Below are 21,760 nucleotides of genomic sequence, written 5' to 3' on the forward strand. Positions count from 1 at the left end.
GCGACGCATATAAGGTCCTCCCCTGCCCTCCTTTCGGAAAAGCTGACCACGACTACATTTTGTTGCTTCCAGCCTATAGACGGAAACTAAAACTGGAAGCTCCTGTGCTCAGGTCTGTTCAACGCTGGTCCGACCAATCTGATTCCACACTTCAAGATTGCTTTGATCACATGGACTGGGATATGTTCCGCATTGCGTCAAACAACATCATTGACAAATATGCTGATTCGGTGAGCGAGTTTATTAGCAAGTGCATCGGCGATGTCGTACCCACAGAAACTATTAAAAGATTCCCAAACCAGAAACCGTGGATTGATGGCAGCATTCGAGCGAAACTGAAAGCGCGAACCACTGCTTTTAATCGGGGCAAGGTGACCGGAAACATGACCGAATACAAACAGTGGAGCTATTCCCTCCGCAAAGCAATCAAACAAGCTAAGCGTCAGTATAGAGACAAAGTAGAGTCGCAATTCAACGGCTCAAACACAAGAGGTATGTGGCAGGGTCTACAGTCAATCACGGATTACAAAAAGAAAACCAGCCCCGTCGCAGCACCGCCTGCTCCCAGACAGGTTAAACATCTTCTTTGCTCGCTTTGAGGACAATAGAGTGCCACGGACACGGCCCGCTACCAAAACCTGCGGACTCTCCTTCACTGCAGCCGACGTGAGTAAAACATTTAAACGTATTAACCCACGCAAGGCTGCAGGCCCAGACGGCATCCCCAGCCGTGTCCTCAGAGCATGCACAGACCAGCTGGCTGGTGTGTTTACGGACATATTCAATCAATCCTTATCCCAGTCTGCTGTTCCCACATGCTTCAAGAGGGCCACCATTGATCCTGTTCCCAAGAAAGCTAAGGTAACTGAGCTAAATGACTACTGATCCTCAACACCCCACAAGAGTGCGTTCTGAGCCCTCTCCTGTACTCCCTGTTCACCCACGACTGCGGCAACTGCTCCACCCACAACCGTAAGGCTCTCCAGAGGGTAGTGAGGTCTGCACAACGCATCACAGGGAGCAAACTACCTGCCCTCCAGGACACCTACACCACCCGATGTCACAGGAAGGCCATAAAGATCATCAAGGACAACAACCACCCGAGCCACTGCCTGTTCACCCCGTTATCATCCAGAAGGCGAGGTCAGTACAGGTGCATCAAAGCAGGGACTGAGAGACTGAAAAACAGCTTCTATCTCAAGGCCATCAGACTGTTAAACAGCCACAACTAACATTGAGTGGCTGCTGCCAACATACTGACACTTTAATAATGTAAAAATGGATGAAAATTGTATCACTGGCCACTTTAAATAATGCCACTTCATATAATGGTTACATACCCTACATTACTCATCTCATATGTCTATACTATACTATATACTATCTACTGCATCTTGCCATCTTGATGTAATACATGTATCACTAGCCACTTTAAACAATGCCACTTTTATATGTTTACATACCATACATTACTCATCTCATATGTATATACTGTACCCGATACCATCTACTGCATCTTGCCTATGCCGTTCTGTAACATCACTCATTCATATATTTGTATGTACATGTTCTTCATTCCTTTACACTTGTGTGTATAAGGTAGTTGTTGTGAAATTCTTAGGTTAGATTACTCGTTGGTTATTACAAGCATTTCGTTACACTCGCATTAACATCTGCTAACCATGTGTATGTGACAAATAAAATTTGATTTGATTTTGAAGTGCCGACTTTTATTTTGAAGGTTTCCCATTACGATATAAAAAAAACGTGACGTCATCACCAGTGCTGCTGCTAGCAGAATAGTTCGCGCTAATTAACGGTTGTCTGGGTCCATTTAACTTTTGTTTCTTATCAGTATATTTCACCCAGATGCAATATTTATTGTTTGTACTGTAGTCATATTTTGTTGGTTTATTGCCCGCTAATGTTCGTTGGCTGACTGGCTTCGTCCTGATCCAGGTGAAGATGAAGCGCTGCGATGCCCTCTGATTTTATATCCCTCAGCTCCGATCTCGACCTTAATTCCCCCAAATCCCTTTACTCTAAAGGTAAGAATTATATAAATGTTATCCCTTATGGCATAAATGCATTTGAACAGTTTTCCAATTGTTTTTGGACTATGACTGATTAACGGGTAGATAGCTAGCTAGATAACGTTAGCTAGTTGGCTAGCTAGATAACGTTAGCTAGCTAACGTTAGTACCGTTCGTTGGCTAAAGTATCCAGAGAACTGATGCGCGATAGCTAGTTAGCTAATGTGTGCATGATGGACAAACTATAGGGACCAACTAGCATCTAACGTTAGCTAGCAGCAGGAGGCGTGTTGTGTTATTGTTTTCCCTCGGGGCACTCGTTGTGTTTCGGTCCCATGACTATGGGCGGCGTGATATCTAAACGTTTTCTAAGGTTAGGTTCACGTTGTATAGTAACACACGTCTCCTCGATGTATTGTTTAATGTGGTTTAGCTAGTTGGCTACATTAGCCACCAGGCTCCATTGCCATGGCCCGGTAAACCAAATACCGAGAATCAGACTAGACCAGTTGGCAAGCATTTAGGCGCGTAACAGGTTAAAACCAGGTCATCTGCCTGGTGTGGAATGCGTGAAAGTGCCCCCCTTTTCGTTGTGTGCTTACAACTGTGTGTGTGTTTCTGGTTTTACTATCCATGTGGGTACCAGAAGTCCTCACAAGGATAGTTAAACAAAGAAAATTCGGACAAGAGGGGAAATGTCGCAGGTCCCCAAAAGGAAAAATGCGACTTTAGGTTAGGATAAATAGTATTTTGAATGGGAATCAATTGTTCGGTCACATGTTACAGTAAATAGCGAATTGGCAGGCCTTGTCAAAAGTTAAGTACGAATTTTAAGGTAGGTTCAGAAATCACACTATTCAGAATTATATTTAACATGATAGCTAGCTATATTATCAATATTATCTACCTACCTAATCTTATTGGTTTGAATAACATCTAGTCCCCATATTGAAACAATGTAACCCCTTTCGGTCTGAATAACAAAAGTGAAGTGCATTTTATTATTGGTATAATAGTAAGGTAGTAAGATAAATGTGTAGCTTGACCTACAAACCAGTTTCTTAGAAACATCTAATGTCCAAGTCTAGCTGTATCTTGTGTATCTCTGATTAGGCTACTTGGCCAGCTGATGTGGTGGGTGCTGACTGAGTTATGACTGATGCAAAGCTGCTCCTGTGATAACAGCTATGAACAGGCTTCCTTTTCCTCTGTCACTGCTCAGCCCACTCCTCCTCCAGTCCAGCTGTGTCCGGAAGTGATCAAAACCTGGGGGGTTCCAGTCAAAATACCTTCTACAGGTGGAAGATAAGACTGGCATATGTTGATAGTGGTGTCAACTCCTTGGCATAACTTTATAAAAAAACAGAATTATAGACACACTGCTGTCTTGGTGCATGAGGTCTGCTAGTGGTTTTGAACCTCTCGTCTTATTCCTCATTGGCTAGTCATCTAGGACTAGTTAGGGGCTTGCAGCGAAGGAATGCTACTGTGTGTTTTGAGTTCTGTTTTCTGATGTAGGCCTAACGCAATGTTTTTTTCTTTCTTCTGAATTCTGAACTCTCTTTCCCCACAATCTACAGATGCCCTGTATATGGACTAGCCTACCTGCTGATACAATGGTTCAGACACATCTGTCCAGACCCTGTGTGTTGTACACTAATACGGCAGTATATTAAAGGCCCTGGCATGCTAACATGAGCTAGCCATATGGTGCTGCTGTCGAATGTGATGAGGAGTGTGTACCTTATTTATATGACAGTAATTGGCTAACTGGCGGCCCACGGGCCGACTTTGGCCCGGGGTGGTTTTATTTGACCACCCAAGTTTAATGAGCACAAAATATAAAAATGATTATTTATTGTCATTGTTGGACATGAGACTGTAAAAACACTAGGAAATCAGCTCGAAGTGATTTTAATTTAGCAATCTGTTCCCAAGTATTCTCACGCATAATAGACGTGATGGGATACAAATGTTAGCAAGGTTTGAAATGATTGTTTTTGTCGTATTATATCTGTTTGGGCTTCTTGCGGTCAATTTGCAGTTTACAAATTATTTGTAATTATCTTCTGACCTTCCGCCCAAAAAACAATCAGCCCGTGAATAGATCTAGGCTTTGCTATCCATGACCTAGTCAGCCTATTGTATTTCAATGTCTGGCTTTGTATTTGCAGTGAGTGCAGACTGCAGAGTGGGTAGGATCTTTGTCTTTTAATCTCATAGAACCAGACGTGTGTCTAAATATTGCATCCAAGCTGTAGCTGTGACGTCTGGCATGCATGATTACCTATGAGTTAAATATGCATGTTAGAAGACTGGGCATTGCTAGAGACTGGTGGATTTTTGGCACCCAGCTTGTGGGCTGGCAGTTGTAACATAAACACATTTCTGTGTCATCAAAGCAAAGGGCCAGCTGCGAGAGAAAAAAATAGTCTGACCGTTGGCTTGGCACAGCTTCAAAGCTAGTGTAATGTGAGCAGTGTGTAGCCAGCCGACAGCATAAGTATGTGGTGAGGTAATCGGATTGTAGTAGGGGAAGTATGCAAGACCTGGCTGACTTGTAGGCCTAGGCTAATAAAATAGAATTGTTATAATCTAGGCCTATTGCTGTGCTTTTCCCCCCCACATCAAAATCTGTACAAATCACAATCTTTCTGTTGATTTCTTTCGTTTCATGCAAACATTATGGGGCTTTTGCAAATGTCTAATTTCCATAGCAAATTAGCAGATCCCACCTAGTATGGAGAACTAGAAGGAGAGAAATACTGTGGAATGGGTTTAGTGCCGAGGCAATGGGTTTAGTGCCTGGGCAATGGGTTTTGGTGGAGTGTAGTCTACCTCCAACCACATCAAGTAGGTATCGGTCAGTACTTGTAAAAATGTCCATTCTTTCATGCGTAACTTGTACCTATGGATATCGACAGTATCGACTGATACCGATTCAGTGTAGTCGGAGGTAGGCTACACTCTGCCGAAACTCATCGCCTCGGGACTCATCTCCATCGAGAAAGGTGGAGTTGAGAATTCTTGGTTAAGGTAGGACTAGCCTAAGCCTTTTGGTTTGGTCACTATGCTGCTGGGGTTGACTTATTACAGGCAGATCAGATGACTGCTTGCTAGGCTACATATGCTGGATGGATACGCTGCATATCCACAGTAGATATATCTGTGTCAGGATGTCGATGAGCTATGTTTCTTAGCAACCAGGCGACCTCTCACTCTTAGTGGTGGTGTTTGGTGCACTTTTAAACCCCGATTTCTCTCCTCTTCCTCACCAGAGTCTGTGTATGACCTCCTCCCTAAGGAGCTCCAGCTGCAGCCGTCCTCCTCCAAGACAGACACACCCACCATGAGCCAGAAGAGTGGGGGAGAGGCCGGTCCGCCCCCTTCTGCATCCCTGGCCTCAGGTAAGCCCCTCACTCTCAACCCACCAGCCTCACCTAGGATCAGATTACTCTCCTCATAACCTCACCTAGATCATTAGTAGGCAGAACATTAGGCTGACCTTAGATCAGTGTCTAGGGAACAACTCTCCACCCTTCCTGCTGAGTGCCTAGTGGTGGGTGCTAGTGGTGCTCTGTTGTGGGAAATTGAGTCTTCACCTCTGTAGGGCAAATGTAGGCCGTGGTTACTGTAGACAGGACAGGTGTGAGAGAGTGGGAATAAATATAGTTTAAATAAAAATTGAATGAGCATGACCTTGGTCTATATATTCCTAAAGTCATATTAGGCTTTAGACTACTGTTGCCTGTAATCTGTCGCTCTAGAGTCTATAATCAAAATATAATTCTGTTTTGTTTTCATTCATTTGATTGTTCTATGTTTTCATCTCTCTTACATAGGGAGATGTAAATGAATCAAACCCATCACTAGAGACTGTATGTACTGCCAGTTTCTATTGTTACTTTTTATTCTCAGATGGTGGGAAGAGGTGAAAACAGCTGGTTATAATTAGCAAGGCAATTATCTTGTCCTTTTAGCACTTCTGAATTAGCATGCCTGTCTGGTATAGCCTTTCTGTGAAAAAGATAAGATGACGAGCAAAAAAGAAATATCTCAAGAGATCTTGTATTAGGCCTAGATTAGAACAAAATGATATGTGGTAGTGTCACCTCAGTGAATGGGGTATTAAAACAGAACGTGAAAATGGCAGAGTACTCATACCCAAGACTAGTAGACCACTTCCTTTTATCACAGGAAGCTGACTGAACTTGGTAGTCTTGTGGCTGCTGTCATTGTGCACAGTAAACCAGAAGTAGGTATAAGTTGACCCTAACCACTGATACAGGCTCCGATATATTCTTAACCCCCTTATTGGTTACTGTTAGGATTGGGGTGTAGGGTAGCCTGTCCCAGATCTATATGTGTTTTAGCCAACTCCTCTGACTCTCCTTGTCATGCCATACATGTGCCAGGCTAGGGTAATCTGATCCTAGATATGTGGTTACAGGCATCTTCTACCTCAAGCTCAGTTTTCCAAGTCTAGCTTGGGACCAGTCATCGCACTAGCTTTTCACACCAAACATATCTGCCACAGCTGTACTGAAGCACGACAAATCTATGAAGAGACAACTTAAAAAGTTATATCCTCACAACAGTATTTCATTGATTTCATTTGCGGATTGCCAGGAATTTCAGTCATGACTGATCAGCTCTTGTTGCTCATTGGCTGTCTCATTTGTATTGCAGGAAGTTTCCTCCCTCTGAGGCAGGGGGTGGCTGCATATAAAATGGCCTGCAGGTCACTGCTCCATAGGTCAGAGCCTTGTTTATTCTGTTGCCATGGCTACGCTCAGTCCAAACCCAATCCTCCAATTGGCATGTTCAGACCATTGTATAGGCCTAAGACTGTATGCACAAACTGCTCTAGCCTCACTCTACATTTAATTTGGCACCGCATCTTTAGTTTGCAAATTTGTCTGTTAAGAGGAAAGTCTTACTGACCAGATTTAGCTGTTTTTTGTTTCTGGCAATGTGTATGTAACAATTTTAGAAGCTTGCTTTAGTTTTTTGTAAACAAAGCATGTCAGTTTTGTCACGTTGATTTTTAAAGAGCAAGTTGTAGTAGGAATTAAACATTCCAATGGGGGAAACATGGGGCCTATTTGTACCATTCTCAACTTTAACTTCAGAAAATTTGATCAACACCAGAGAGCTCTGGCATGCACAGTGAGGGAATGTAGCCACACACAAAACATCCTCAAATGAATTTAGAGTTGGGAAGAAGGACATTTCTAGATAAATCATGGCCAAATTAAGCTGTTTGAATGGGACTGCTAGCCTGCCTTATATTGACATCTGTACTAACAATGCCAACTTCCACACTCCAGATGCCACCTCCTCCACTTCCAGCCCTTCTTCATCCTCCTCTCAAGACATGGGAGACCCCTGCACCACTGGCCCCAGACCCAGCACAGCCCCCTCTACCTCAGCCATGGAACAGCCCCAGCCCCCCCTCCTCCTCCACCATCCCAGCAGTGCCCCTAGAGAGGGTTCTGGAGACCCAGTGGTTTCAGAGATGCAGGGGGTAGAGGGAGCTCTGTCTACCCTTGGAGGTGGATGCTGCAGTGGGACCAGCTCTGGAACAGGAGGAGGAGACCCAGGAGCAGGGGGGGTGGGAGCCCAGCAGCAGCCCCAGAACACCCCCTCTAAGCGGAGGCCAGTGTTGAGCATCTCTCCCCCTCCAGAGGACCTATTTGATGACAGCAATATGTCCTGCCAGGAGGATCCAGCCCCGTCTGGGCCAGCAGGGCCAGACTCAGAACACAGCAGCAGCATCTGGGCCGACGACTCAGCCTCCAACTTCAGCCTGATCAGCTCCAGCTCCTACAACGACAACACAGAGGTCCCCCGCAAATCCCGTAAACGCACCCCCCGCCAGCGGCCCGGGCCCAAGCCTGCACCCCCAGAGGACAGCATGGACGTGTTTGATGCAGACAGTGCCAAGGCCCCACACTTTGTTCTGTCTCAGCTGGGACCAGACAAGGCCAGCCCCAAGCCCAGGTAGGTTGAATAGAATGCTAGTCCCAATACAACGCCAGACTTGATACATATCAATCAAGCATGGTTTATTAAAAATAGATACTTACAAACAAATATAAGAACCTGTTTCAGTTTAATACAATACACAAGAAAACAAGGTGTGTATCACCGTATCACAGTGAACCCAAACTGTACTGTACAGTACATGTGCAGAACAGTGTGTGTGTGTGTGCGCGCGCACACCTATCTCTCAGCAAAAAAAGAAACGTCCCTTTTTCAGTACCCTGTCTCAAGGTAATTAATTAAAATCCAAATGTTTTATTTATTTATTTTACCTTTATTTAACCAGGTAGGCAAGTTGAGAACAAGTTCTCATTTACAATTGCGACCTGGCCAAGATAAAGCAAAGCAGTTCGACAGATACAACGACACAGAGTTACACATGGAGTAAAACAAACATACAGTCAATAATACAGTATAAACAAGTCTATATACAATGTGAGCAAATTAGGTGAGAAGGGAGGTAAAGGCAAAAAAGGCCATGGTGGCAAGGTAAATACAATATAGCAAATAAAACACTGGAATGGTAGTTTTGCAATGGAAGAATGTGCAAAGTAGAAATACAAATAATGGGGTGCAAAGGAGCAAAATAAATAAATTAAATACAGTTGGGAAAGAGGTAGTTGTTTGGGCTAAATTATAGGTGGGCTATGTACAGGTGCAGTAATCTGTGAGCTGCTCTGACAGTTGGTGCTTAAAGCTAGTGAGGGAGATAAATGTTTCCAGTTTCAGAGATTTTTGTAGTTCGTTCCAGTCATTGGCAGCAGAGAACTGGAAAGAGAAGCGGCCAAAGAAAGAATTGGTTTTGGGGGTGACTAGAGAGATATACCTGCTGGAGCGTGTGCTACAGGTGGGAGATGCTATGGTGACCAGCGAGCTGAGATAAGGGGGGACTTTACCTAGCAGGGTCTTGTAGATGACATGGAGCCAGTGGGTTTGGCGACGAGTATGAAGCGAGGGCCAGCCAACGAGAGCGTACAAATAACTTCACAGATCTTCATTGTAAAGGGTTTAAACACTGTTTCCCATGCTTGTTCAATGAACCATAATAAAATGAATGAACATGCACCTGTGGAACGGTCGTTAAGACACTAACAGCTTACAGACGGTAGGCAATTATGGTCACAGTTATGAAAACTTAGGACACTACAGAGGCCTTTCTACTGACTGAAAAACAGGGTCCCTGCTGATCTGTGTGAACTTGGGCATGCTGCAAGGAGGCGTGAGGACTGCAGATGTGGCCAGGGCAATAAATTGCAATGTCCGTACTGTGAGACGCCTAAGACAGGGAGACGGGACAAACAGCTGATTGTCCTCGCAGTCGCAGACCACGTGTAACAACACCTGCACAGGATCGGTACATCCGAACATCACACCTGCGGGACAGGTACAGGATGGCAACGACAACTGCCCGAGTTTCACCAGGAATGCACAATCCCTCCATCCAGTGCTCAGACTGTCCGCAATAGGCTGAGAGAGGCTGGACTGAGGCCTTCTAGGCCTGTTGTAAGGCAGGTCCTCAGCAGACATCACTGGCAACAATTTCGACCAATGAGCACAAACCCACCGTCGCTGGACCAGACAGGACTGGCAAAAAAGTGCTCTTCACTGACGAGTCGCGGTTTTGTCTCACCAGGGGTGATGGTCGGATTTGCGTTTATCGTCGAAGGAATGAGCATTACACAGAGGCCTGTACTCTTGAGCGGTTATCGATTTGGAGGTGGAGGGTCCGTCATGGTCTGGGGCGGTGTGTCACAGCATCATTGGACTGAGCTTGTTGTCATTGCAGGCAATCTCAATGCTGTGCGTTACAGGGAAGACATCTTCCTCCCTCATGTGGTACCCTTCCTGCAGGCTCATCCTGACATGCCCTTCCAGCACGGCCAGGCACGACTCGAACACCATCATTACATTTGCCGTTGAGACAACAGTGGTAGTTGGCCTGATCACCAACAACAACAACGAGACAGCCTACAGGGAGGAGGTCAAGACAAAGGAGATGATTGTGGACTACAGGGAAAAGAGGACCGAGCATGCCCCCATTCTCATCGACAGGGCTGCAGTGTTGCAGGTTGAGAGCTTCAAGTTCCTTGGTGTCCACATCACCAACAAACTAACATGGTCCAAACACACCATGACAGACATGAAGCGGGCACGACAAAACCTATTCCCCCTCAGGAGACTGAAAAGATTTGGCATGGGTCCTCAGATCCCCAAAAGGTTTTTACAGCTGCACCATCGAGAGTATTCTGACTGGTTGCATCACTGCTTGGTATGGCAACTGCTTAGCCTCCGACCGTAAGGCACTACAGAGGGTAGTGCGAATGGCCCAGTACATCACTGGGGCCAAGCTTCCTGCCATCCAGGACTTCAATACCAGGTGGTGTCAGAGGAAGGCCCTGAAAATTGACTCCAGCCACTCTAGTCAGAGACTGTTCTCTCTGCTTCCACACGGCAAGCGGTACCGGAGCGCAAGGTCTTGGTCCAAGAGGCTTCTAAACGGCGTCCAAGCCATAAGACTCCTGAACATCTAATCAAATGGCTACCCAGACTATTCACATTGCCCCTCCCCTCTCCACACCACTGCCACTCTGTTGTAATCTATGCAAAGTCACTTCAATTAACTCTACCTACATGTACATACTACCTCAACTAATGGACAGTGCAGTTTTTGCTACTGCATTGTCGGTTAGGGGCTTGTAAGTAAGCATTTCACTGTAAGTCTACACCTGTTGTATTTGGGGGATGGGACGAATAAAATTTGATGGAACTTGTTCAGTTTATGTCTGTTATATGTTATTTCCATACAAATATGTACACGTTAAGTTTGCTGAAAATGAACACAGTTGACAATGAGAGGGTGTTTTATTTTTTTGCTGAGTTTATATAGATGTATAGTATCAGTCAAGTTTGAATACACCTACTCATTCCATGGTTTTTCTTTATTTGTACTATTTTGTACATTGGAGAATAATAGACATCAACTATGAAAACACATTTGGAATCATGTAGTAACCAAAAAAAGTGTAAAACAAAGCTGTCATCAAGGCAAAGAAGCCACCTTTTGCCTTGATGACAGCTTTGCACAGTCTTGGCATTCTTTCAACCAGCTTCACCTGGAATGCTTTTCCAATGATCTTGAAGGAGGTCCCACGTGCTGAGCACTTGTTGGCTGCTTGTCCTTCACTCTGCGGTCTAACTCATCTCAATTGGGTTGAGGTCGGGTATTTGTGGAGGCCAGGTCATCTGATGCAGCACTCCATCACTCTCCTTCTTGGTCAAATAGCCCTTACCCAGCCTGGAGGTGTGTACCAGTCTTGGAATTGTGTCAACTCGCTACCCAACTCGCTTTACTTGTGACATATTGTTAAATGCACTAAAGAGGGACAATGGGTACATATTGAAGATGCACATGCTCATCCCCAGAATCCCGTCAGGGATGTCCTTGTCCCATCGCGCTCTAGCGACTCCTGAGTTGTGTTTGGGAGGACAGACGGCTCTCGACCTTCGCCTCTCCCGAGTCCGTACGGTAGTTTCAGCAATGGGACAAGACTGTAACTACCAATTGGATACCATGGAATTTTGGGGAGAAAAAAGGGGCACTTTTTATTTATTTTGGACTGAACAAAAATATAAATGTAACGTGTTGGTCCCATGAAAAAATAAAAAAGCTGATCCCAGAAATGTTCCATATGCACAAAAAGCGTGTTTCTCAAAAAAAAATTGTTTACACCCCTGTTCGTGAGCATTTCTCCTTTGCCAAGATAATCCATCCACCTGACAGTGTCAAGAAGCTGATTAAACAGCATGATCATTACACAGGTGCACCTTGTGCTGGGGAGAATAAAAGGCCACTCTAAAATGTAATGTTTTGTCACGACACAGTTGTCTCAAATTTTGAGGGAGCTTGCAATTGGTATGCTGACTGCAGGAATGTCCACCAAAGCTGTTGCCAGATCATTTTATGTTAATTACTCTACCATAGGTGGCCTCCAACATCATTTTAGAGAATTTGACAGTATGTCCATCCAGCTTCACAACCGCAGACCATATGTAACCACACCAGCCCAGGACCTCCACATCCGGCTTCTTCACCTGCGGGATCGTCTGAGACCAGCCACCCGTAGAGCTGATGTAACTGTGGGTTTGCACAAACTGTCAGAAACCACCTCAGGGAAGCTCATTTGAGTACTCGTCGTCCTCACCAGGGTCTTGACCTGACTGCAGTTCGGTATCGTAACCGACTTCCGTGGGCAAATGCTCACCTTCGGTGGCTACTGGCACGCTGGAGAAGTTTGCTCTTCACAGATAAATCACGGTTTCAACTGTACCGGGCAGATGGCAGACAGTGTATTGTGTTGTGTGGGTGAGCCCCGTGGTGGGGTTATGGTTTGGGCAGGCATAAGTTACGGACAACCAAAATAATTTCATTTTATTGATGGCAATTTGAATGCACAGAGATACCTCCATCACCATGTTTCAGCATGATAATGCACAGCTCCATTAGAAGAGTGGGATAACATTCCAAAGGCTACAATCAACAGCCTGATCAACTCTATTCCGAAGGAGATGTCGCGCTGCATGAGACAAATGGTGGTCACACGAAGATACAGACGTGTTTTCGGATCCACGCCCCTACTTGTGTTTTTTTTAAGGTATCTGTGACCAACAGATATATCTATGTTCCCAGTCATGTAAAATCCATAGATTAGGGCTTAATGAATTTATTTGTGTTGCGTGTTCTCCAGTTCTCTGGAGGCTGGGTGCCTGCTGAAGGGATGTCTTCTGTCAGGTCAGTACCCCCAGAAGAGTGAGGGTAAGGAGCTGAAGATCCTGTTGCAGCCAGAGACCCAGCACCGGGCACGCTACCTGACTGAGGGCAGCCGCGGCTCTGTCAAAGACCGCACCCAACAGGGCTTCCCCACAGTCAAGGTGAGACGCTTTCTTTTTCCAACCATTTTAAATAAACTATATTAGCCATTAGGTTGATTTTGTCTGTTAAGCTGTGTTGCACTCTCAACTCTACTCACCAACTTCTCTCTCCAGTTGGAGGGTGTCAGTGAGCCGGTGGTGCTGCAGGTGTTTGTGGCCAGTGACACAGGCAGAGTGAAGCCTCATGGGTTCTACCAGGCCTGCAGGGTGACAGGCCGAAATACCAAAGCCTGCAAAGAAGTGGACATCGAGGGAACCACTGTCATAGAGGTCCCCCTGGAGCCCAGCAACGCCATGTCACTGGCGTAAGGGACTCATTAATTGATGCGTTGTTGAAATATCAGCGTGTTACTGTGTGTTTGTTTCACCATCTGAACATTTTGTAACATTGAATCTTGACAGGGTTGACTGTGTGGGGATCCTGAAGCTGCGTAACGCGGACGTGGAGGCTCGTATTGGGGTTGCCGGGTCCAAGAAGAAGAGCACCCGGGCCAGGCTGGCCTTTAGAGTCAACATCCCGCATGCTGATGGGTCTGTCCTTACCCTGCAGACCACCTCCTCACCCATCCTCTGCAGTGAGTCAACTACCACCGTATTCATACAAACACAAATAACTACTGGGTATCCAGACTTTAAAGTAAATTTGGATGTATATGTGCTTGTTTGATGTTCATTCAATGCAGTGCGTTCATGTCGGGCTGGAACAAAAGCTGGCACAACACGTAGCTCCAATAGTAGGATTTTGTGGACCGCAATTATTCATACTCTGCTGTGTCCTTCCCCAGCCCAGCCAGCGGGGGTGCCAGAGATCCTGAAGAAGAGTCTCCACAGCTGTTCAGTGAGAGGAGGAGAGGAGCTCTTCATCATAGGGAAGAACTTCCTCAAAGGAACCAAGGTCATATTCCAGGAGAACCCAGCAGGTGCCAGCACTAACCTGCCTGTCTTCTTCCTTTCTTTCCTGTCCTCTTTTCCCTTTCCTCATATCCCTTTCTGTGATGTCTCCTCATTGAGTGGCTTTAAAAATCTCTCTATATATTGATAAAACATTGATTCGTTTCCAGATGATAACTTGTGGCAGGCCGAGGCAGAGATTGACATGGAGCTGTTCCATCAGGTAGCCCATTGATATCATAGCATGAGAGATGCATATGGCTCATGAGCTGACTTTGTCCTAATGATGATGTTGTTTCCTCTAGAATCATGTGATAGTGAAGGTTCCTCCCTACCACAACCTGTCTGTCTCCTCTCCTGTCTCTGTGGGCGTCTACATCATGACCAATGCCGGGAGGTCACATGACGTACAGCCCTTCACATATACCCCAGACTCAGGTGTGCCCTGCTAAGAAAGGAGTGATGAAGGGTTCACTAAGGCTCCCTCTATGGTATACAAGGCGTGTGTTTCTCTCTCTTGGTCAACCTGCTTTTTTGTTCTGTCCCACACCAGAGCACTCCTTGGACATGTCTGTGAAGACAGAGGGGTCTTCTCTGGCTAAGGCCTGCACCTTCCAGGACCAGATCAAGTCTCTGGCCTCTGACCCTGCCCAGTCTGCTGGTGAACTGGTCAAACGACAGGAGGTCACCCCTATGGAGGTCTCCAGCAATACTCCATCCACAGCACTCTTCAAGGTAGGAGAAATATACCGGTTATGTTTATCCCAGGATCCTTGATTGTACATTTAGATCAGGTGGTTTGGCTGGGACGTCACTCTTCAGTTGTATCAATAAAAGAAGACATTGGGATCCAGAGTCATTGGGCAAATTGTAGGGAAGTGTGTAGATTCTAGAAAATATTTAATTCCTCTCTTTTTGTCTCCTTCCTTTAGCCGTCATCTGACACCCTCGTCTCGGTCCAGCAAACCCTGGAGCTGAGCTCCAGCACCCCGCCTAGCACTGAGTCCTTCCCCAGCCCCATGCCTCTCCAGCCTGGGGAGGTTGACTTCCCCCAGTCCCAAGTCTTCCCCTCCCTGGAGCCCCTCTGCACCATCCAGAAGCAGGACATCGCCCCCACCACCTCCTTCCCTGTCTCCAGCGACAACACCACCCTCCCCCCTGTCCCCCCAGAGGTACCCCAGCAGTTTCTCCGGGACCCCCAGGAGAGCCTGCCTCAAGATTCCTCCAACCCCAGCAGTGAGGTGGTGGTAGTGGGCATGTCTCAGATGGCACCCCAGTCCCAGCTCCCCCTGTTCCCCCAGGACGGGGTGGCACAGCTGGAGAGGGCAGTAAGGGAACTCCAGGCAGGGGGAAGCGACCTGGTACAACAGGTTATGGAGGCAGCAGTGGCTCAACAGCAGCTCAACTCAGTGTTGTACAGCCCCACACCCTCCACTGACTCACTGCAGCAACACGTACAGGACACCATGAACAGCCTGAGACTGGGGGGAGCTGAGGGCTCTCTGGCCACACAACACCTACAGATACAACAGCAACAACAGCAGATCCTTGGCAACATGCATCAACAGCAGCAGCAGTTACATCAACAGCAAGTCCTTGGCAACATACAGCTACAACAGCAATTATTATTACAGCCACAGGATCAACAACTGCAGCAACAGATACTGGGTAACCTACAACAACATCAACAGTTTCAACAGCAGCAGCAGGTACTTGGCAACATACAGCTACATGATCATCAACAACTTCAGCAGCAGCAACAAGTACTGGACAACCTACAACATCAAAACCAAGCACTAGGCAACCTGCAACAGCACCAGCTACATCAGCAACAGTTACAACAGCAGCTCCAGACTGAGTTCCTCCAGCCCCAGATCCACTCCTCATCTCAGCCCCAGCAGCAGCCTGTGTCTCTCCTCCAGCAGGCTGGGGAGCTGCTCACCATCCAGACCTCCAGCTTCCCCCAGGAGCCCCCATCCCACTCCTCTCCTCCCCAGCAGCTCTTCCAGTCCCCCAGGCCTCTGTCAGAGACCTCCAGCCCCCAGCACCAGGCAGCCCTGCTGCAGAACACTCTGACTGTGCTGACCAGTGGTAGCCTCAGTCAGGAGCAGCAGGCCACAGGGTCCACACTGTTCCTTTCTCCCAACACCCTCTCTAACCAGGGTAGTCAACAGCAGCTAGCGTTCCTGTCCTCCATGGAGACATCAGCCTGTGAGCCCCAGACAATGTCAATGTTCCAGGCCCAGCAGCAGCAGAGCACCCCCATGGACCATCAACAGTCCCTTCAGCAGACACAACTACAGCAAACCCAGCAGATTCCCATGGCTCAGCAGAGCTCCTTGTTCCAGACTAGCACTCTGCCCCCCAGCCAGCACCCTCAGCCCCAGCCCACCGGCCTCCTCCTCTGCACCGCCTCCCTCAAACCCCAGGCTCTGCCCCCAGCCCTCCTCTTTAGTACCCAGTCCCAGGGCCCCTCCATGGGCAACAACAGCAACCCTTGCCCCCAGGACACCCCTGCTTCCCTCTTGTTCTCCCAGCCCACCATGGTGGGGGTCAGGGTTGAGGTAGCCCAGACGGACCCAGTGGAGCCCATGTTATTCCAGGACCAGAGCTCCTCTGTAGGGGGGACCCCTGCCTCCAGAAATACCCCTCCGCAGGGTCTGTTCCAGGGGCAGCAACCTATGCAGGTGGGCTCCAGCTCAGTTAATGGCCCTCCCAGCCAGCAGGTGGAGCTGTTCCTGCCACAGGGTTCTCTTTCTGGTCTGCAGGGCAGCATGGCTACACAGGAACTAGGAAACCAGGCTGCAGCAGGGGAAACTATCTTTGTAATGCAGAGTGGGTTGGGGGTTGTGGGACTGCAAAGTACCACATCCTCCCCTGGTAAGAGACCCCCAGAGCAGCTGTTCCAGACGGGAGTGAGCGGGAACGTTGGCCAGCCAGTAGGACAACCCAACCTGTTTGTGTTTGGCCTCCAGAACGGTGAGACTGCTTTACCTGACAGGATCAGTACTCCGCATGGACAATAGTAGAGGAATATTTACTTACTTGATATATAATACCCCAATTGATACATTTTAAGAGTCTTTGTGTGACATCCTTCTTTCTCCTCAGATTCCTCCCAGCTGATGACGTCCTCTGGTTCTACAATGTCTGCCCAGAGCCAGCCCCAGAACCACAACCCTTTGCAGGCCAGCCACATCCAGCCTCTCATAGACCCAAACATGGCCCAGACCGCCACACCCATGCAGACTAATCTTCAGACACCTATGCAGACTGGTCTACAAAACGCCATGAGTAGCTTAGAAAATGCCTTGCAGGCCAACCTACAGACCCCAATGCAGACCAACATACAGACTACCATAGAAACAACCCCCATGCAGACCAACCTCCAGACCCCCATGCAGACCAACCTCCAGACCCCCATGCAGACCAACCTCCAGACCCCCATGAACGCCTCCCAGAACATGGAGAAGATAGAGGACCTGCTGGAGAGCCTACAGGAGCAGTGATCTTTACTGGGACCACCGATACACTGATGGGGGTTCTAGTGACTTCTGCCCACTCTTTGAACCGCAGACTGGGCCAGGTTGTGTCTGCTGCTTACAATACAACCCCTCCAAGCAACACAGATATGGAGAATGGGGGTAGAGATGTCTGGCCATGCTATGAACCCCCTAAGAACATGAAGTAATGAAGACATTTTAAAGATTTTATCAGACGTGCTTGTGTACCCCTAGCTCATATTTTGATGAGTGTCTGTACATGCATTGATAGACAGACGGCCGGGCAGACGGCGTTATGATGGATTGGTTGAGTGACTACTCCTCTTGCTGGATCAGAGGACATTAACTTCTGTATCCATCAGTCTCACATGCAGTGGTTCTTCTATTTCATACTGTGTTATTGATGGCCTAACATGGGGGGGGGATACAGAAAGCTGGAGCAAAAGAGAAAGACAGATGGTGGATAGATTGTGAGATTTAAAAGCGAGAGAGTGAAAGAGAAGGGCAGCCAGATGAAGGCATCTTGCTGTGTTCTTGTGTACAGCACAGCTTCAGTCAGATCATACAACAGTCAGTGTATCTGTCCAACATATCTCATATCTCTTCTTTTGGCAATTCCCATAGTCTGCGTTTAGTTGTGTATTAGTACACACAGGCTTTCTCCATTGTAAATGCTTAGTTTGCGTATGTTCTGCAACTTGTGTTTGTGGGGGAATTTTAGAATTTGATTTGGAAGCATTTCCAGTATATTGTGAAAGGAAGGATGCTTTCTACTGGGGAAAGTGAAGCGTTGTGTGGTGTTATAAACATTAAGCACTTTATAAACTGTCTTGTGTGACCAGCCAATCCTTATATCCATCCAGAGGCTCTGGGGTTAGAGCACATGTACTTGTTGACCTCCATTTAAATAACCATTGTAATGATTTTTGTCACAGTATACATTTTAACACATTGTCCATGCATTTATACATTTTAACACATTGTCCATGCATTTATACATTTTAACACATTGTCCATGCATTTATACATTTTAACACATTGTCCATGCATTTATACATTTTAACACATTGTCCATGCATTTATACATTTTAACACATTGTCCATGCATTTATACATTTTAACACATTGTCCATGCATTTATACATTTTAACACATTGTCCATGCATTTATACATTTTAACACATTGTCCATGCATTTATACATTTTAACACATTGTCCATGCATTTATACATTTTAACACATTGTCCATGCATTTATACATTTTAACACATTGTCCATGCATTTATACATTTTCACCATATTTTTTGAGATTTTTCTAAAGATGTTTTTGTCTTAGTGTTGAATTCATCTGAAGCCTATTTATATCAAGTGATCCAGCCAGTGTCTGTCTGTCAATTCAGTCGGATTTCCCATAGTGAGCATACAGTCTTCGTTTTGATGTCTGTGTGTAACTAGCTCCTGTTCGTAGGCTTGCATATCTCTGCCTACACCCCCACAAAACATTTATAATTTAAGTCAATACATTGTGTGTACACATACATGAGTGGGTGTGTCATTTTTCTAAAAGATTTACAGCATATTGCTATCTGTAGCCAACAATTTACTGTGTACTGTAACAATCTGCGTAATTTAACAGACTGTGTTTTACCTTGTCTTGTGTGTGGTTGTAGTTTTTAGTTGGTTTCTGGTTCATGTACTGACAGATGTTGAACTAGTACTGCCAGTGTTCAGGGCAGAGCTGTGCGAAATAGACACGCAGTACCTCTCCCATGCAACGTCACTAGGGACTCACAGCAACACAAAGGCTGTTCCAATATCCACACTAGCATACCATTTCCTATGGACTTCCACAGCCAAAGTACTCTATTGGTATGCTATGCCTGTATGGGCATTGGAACATGCGCTTAAAATCTCTTACTTTGGCTGTTTAGACGGGCCACTCAATTCTGATCTTTTTCCACTAATTGGTATTTTGACAGATCTTTTTCAGTGCTGATCTGATTGGTCAAAAGACCAATTAGTGAAGAAAATGTCAATTGGTCTGCCTATCTAAACACAGCCATGGAGAGAGCCATTCTCATGTTATCTATGGTGCTATGTGCAGATGTGATGGACACTTCTAATGCGATGTTTATACTAATATTTTCTACTCATATCAACAGAACTGATATTAATCTTGTGGTTCAGTCTTGTGTTTCTATAGCGATGGCTGTGAGCAGGCAGCGTGAGGCGTGTGTATCTGGACTTACTGAAAACAAATGTTCTTTTCAAAACATCCTAATGTTTGTTAACTCATTTACTCTGTTTACTCATTTTTTTAACTAATTTTAAATAATGCAGCTTTCATGGATATTAAGTGTTTTTGTACAAATATTTTAAAATGACATTTGTAAGGTACTCTCCCAACAGTTTTGCCTCTTCTGTCATTTCCATGCAAATGAATATGCATTTGAACCCATGTTGCTCTACCCTGCTTTAGATTAAAGGTGATACTGCTATTCCATATCCAATAAGCAGTAGTCTGTTTTGACATATTGACATAAACAGATGGAATGACAACTTTTCAGTTGTTGCTCAGATCCCTATATGCTCATGTAGGCATTTGACATTTCATATTTTCTCATTCTGTCCTGAGAAAGTATCTACTCCATATACAGATGTTTTCACCCATGAGCCAGATTACATGATGTTCTGATGTACAGTATATCATTGTTAAACTGTTGGATGAACTCCAGTGTACAGTTAGGTGTGTATACTACCAGATGTCTTCATGTACAACACGGGCCAACAGTAGTAAACTCATTCTAAGCTAATCATACATTTTGAAATGGACACCGTTCCAGCATAGAAGTTATTTATTCTCACAGATAATGTATACTATTTTGAACACAATTGGTTTCACCTATCCAAAATGTCAGTTTGTCCTAAACACAACAGATGATCACATCTCTAAATACTGATGTTCAAGCCTCCATTCTATTTCAATGGGGGATTTTCAAGAGCACATAATGTGGCATAGTAATGCCATACAAATAGATGAAGCCAACCTCTTGAGTATCTCCTCTCTGTAATGAATGTAGCTTTTCCTTCAGTGAGAAATCTGTTAGTACCGGACCAATTCTGTTTTTAGAGAAAATATTTGAGGTATCCTAATATTGACCCTTTGGTATGTTGGACGTGTGGAAATACATTATTTTGTGGTTCTAATGTCTTGTTTCATGTTCCAAGACCTACTGTCACACTCACTTTGATGTATCTATTGCTTAACTGTTTGAATTCATCACATTCATCTGAAAATAGCACACACATGGTCTCCATCCACAAATCAGTTGTCATTATCTCATGTTGAAATGTGAGATAGGGGGGATCAGTTGTGAAGTTCTGTGTGCCTTGAAAAACCATCAGTGTAGTATGTTTACCAGATTCCCTTTGTGTCGTGAGTCAAGACTGCACATCTCCCTTGTCTAATGTTCTATGTCTAGTGTCAGTGATCTGCTTTTAGTTCCATGACCACCTTAACCAATGCAGTGTGATTTAATGTCATCCATCCCTGGTTGCAATACTACAAATGTGATCACCTTCACTCATGAACTGCTGTGCAGCTTAACACAAACTATACATGTTTGTTTCTATCCTAATTTCAGGACTGTTGAGATTCATAGTTGTGAGATGGAAAAAGGTGATTGTTCTGATTAGATGTTGCAGAAAGCTCTTGTTGGTGTGTGCTTGTCAGTATTACTGTTGCTGTGAAGAGCTTGACATGAGATCAAAAGGAGAAGTGATAAGCATTTATCAGTTTCAGTATCTATTCAGGCAATGCGTCAGACGTTACCCTCTGTTTTGTCATACATAAATGTATTTTTGTGGTGTATATTTCTCATTCTGCTGCTACATGATGAGTAAATAAAGATGAAGGTCTTTGCTTCAACTGTTTTCTTCTGGGTCAATGGTGGCTGGATATTAAAATGTACTTAATTTAGGGAACTCAAACACAAGCTCTAGGGACATAAGTAGGCCTAATAGTTCTACATTTGAACAAAGTATCTGCACAAGTATACTAAACATTTCACACGTTTCACAATACATCAGAAATGTATATTTGAACTCAAGGGGATTTCAGTCATGTCGATTCCAGAAGGTTCATTTGATCACTGCTGAGGCTCCTGGGTCGTACTTCCAAGCCAGTCACTCTGCAGAGAGAAAAAGAAATGGTCTTTGACATACCTTTTTTACTAGGCTAGTTAATACATTTTTGGGGGTTGAGGGATTTGAAAATGACAACTGCAAAAAAGTCAACCCTTTTCCAACATACTGAGCCAATTGACACTTAAATATCGTATTTCATAATTTTGTAGGAGG

At 45.4% G+C, this 21,760-nt stretch overlaps 2 protein-coding genes across 6 annotated transcripts in view; one reads left to right on the forward strand and one right to left on the reverse strand.

Moving 5' to 3' along the window:
* The first annotated feature begins 1,766 nt into the window (after window positions 1-1,766).
* Window positions 1,767-21,329, forward strand: nfat5a (nuclear factor of activated T cells 5a). 3 transcript variants are annotated; one of them, XM_021572750.2, is made up of 12 exons: window positions 1,767-2,048; window positions 5,312-5,440; window positions 7,364-8,036; window positions 12,824-13,007; window positions 13,122-13,312; window positions 13,410-13,582; window positions 13,793-13,927; window positions 14,069-14,121; window positions 14,204-14,336; window positions 14,452-14,633; window positions 14,831-16,877; window positions 17,010-21,329. In XM_021572750.2, the coding sequence occupies exons 1-12, from the start codon at window positions 1,979-1,981 to the stop codon at window positions 17,405-17,407; spliced, it is 4,368 nt and encodes a 1,455-aa protein (XP_021428425.2). In that variant the 5' UTR covers window positions 1,767-1,978; the 3' UTR covers window positions 17,408-21,329. The 3 variants fall into 3 exon arrangements, with proteins under 3 accessions (XP_021428425.2, XP_021428432.2, XP_036811918.1); XM_021572757.2 differs by lacking the exons at window positions 1,767-2,048; window positions 5,312-5,440 and adding an exon at window positions 6,768-6,789; XM_036956023.1 differs by lacking the exons at window positions 1,767-2,048; window positions 5,312-5,440 and having other exon boundaries at window positions 7,599-8,036; window positions 12,868-13,007.
* The window catches only part of LOC110496686 (NACHT, LRR and PYD domains-containing protein 3), a 29,332-nt gene continuing 27,810 nt past the window's right edge, over window positions 20,239-21,760 (reverse strand). For all 3 annotated transcript variants that reach the window (XM_021572732.2, XM_021572717.2, XM_021572724.2), the window contains exon 25: window positions 20,239-21,591. In XM_021572732.2, the coding sequence (XP_021428407.2) occupies window positions 21,522-21,591 (70 nt within the window). In that variant the 3' untranslated portion in view covers window positions 20,239-21,521. The remainder of the gene's footprint in view (window positions 21,592-21,760) is intronic.

The sequence above is a fragment of the Oncorhynchus mykiss genome, chromosome 2, assembly GCF_013265735.2.
Source record: "Oncorhynchus mykiss isolate Arlee chromosome 2, USDA_OmykA_1.1, whole genome shotgun sequence".
Classification (NCBI taxonomy): domain Eukaryota; kingdom Metazoa; phylum Chordata; class Actinopteri; order Salmoniformes; family Salmonidae; genus Oncorhynchus; species Oncorhynchus mykiss.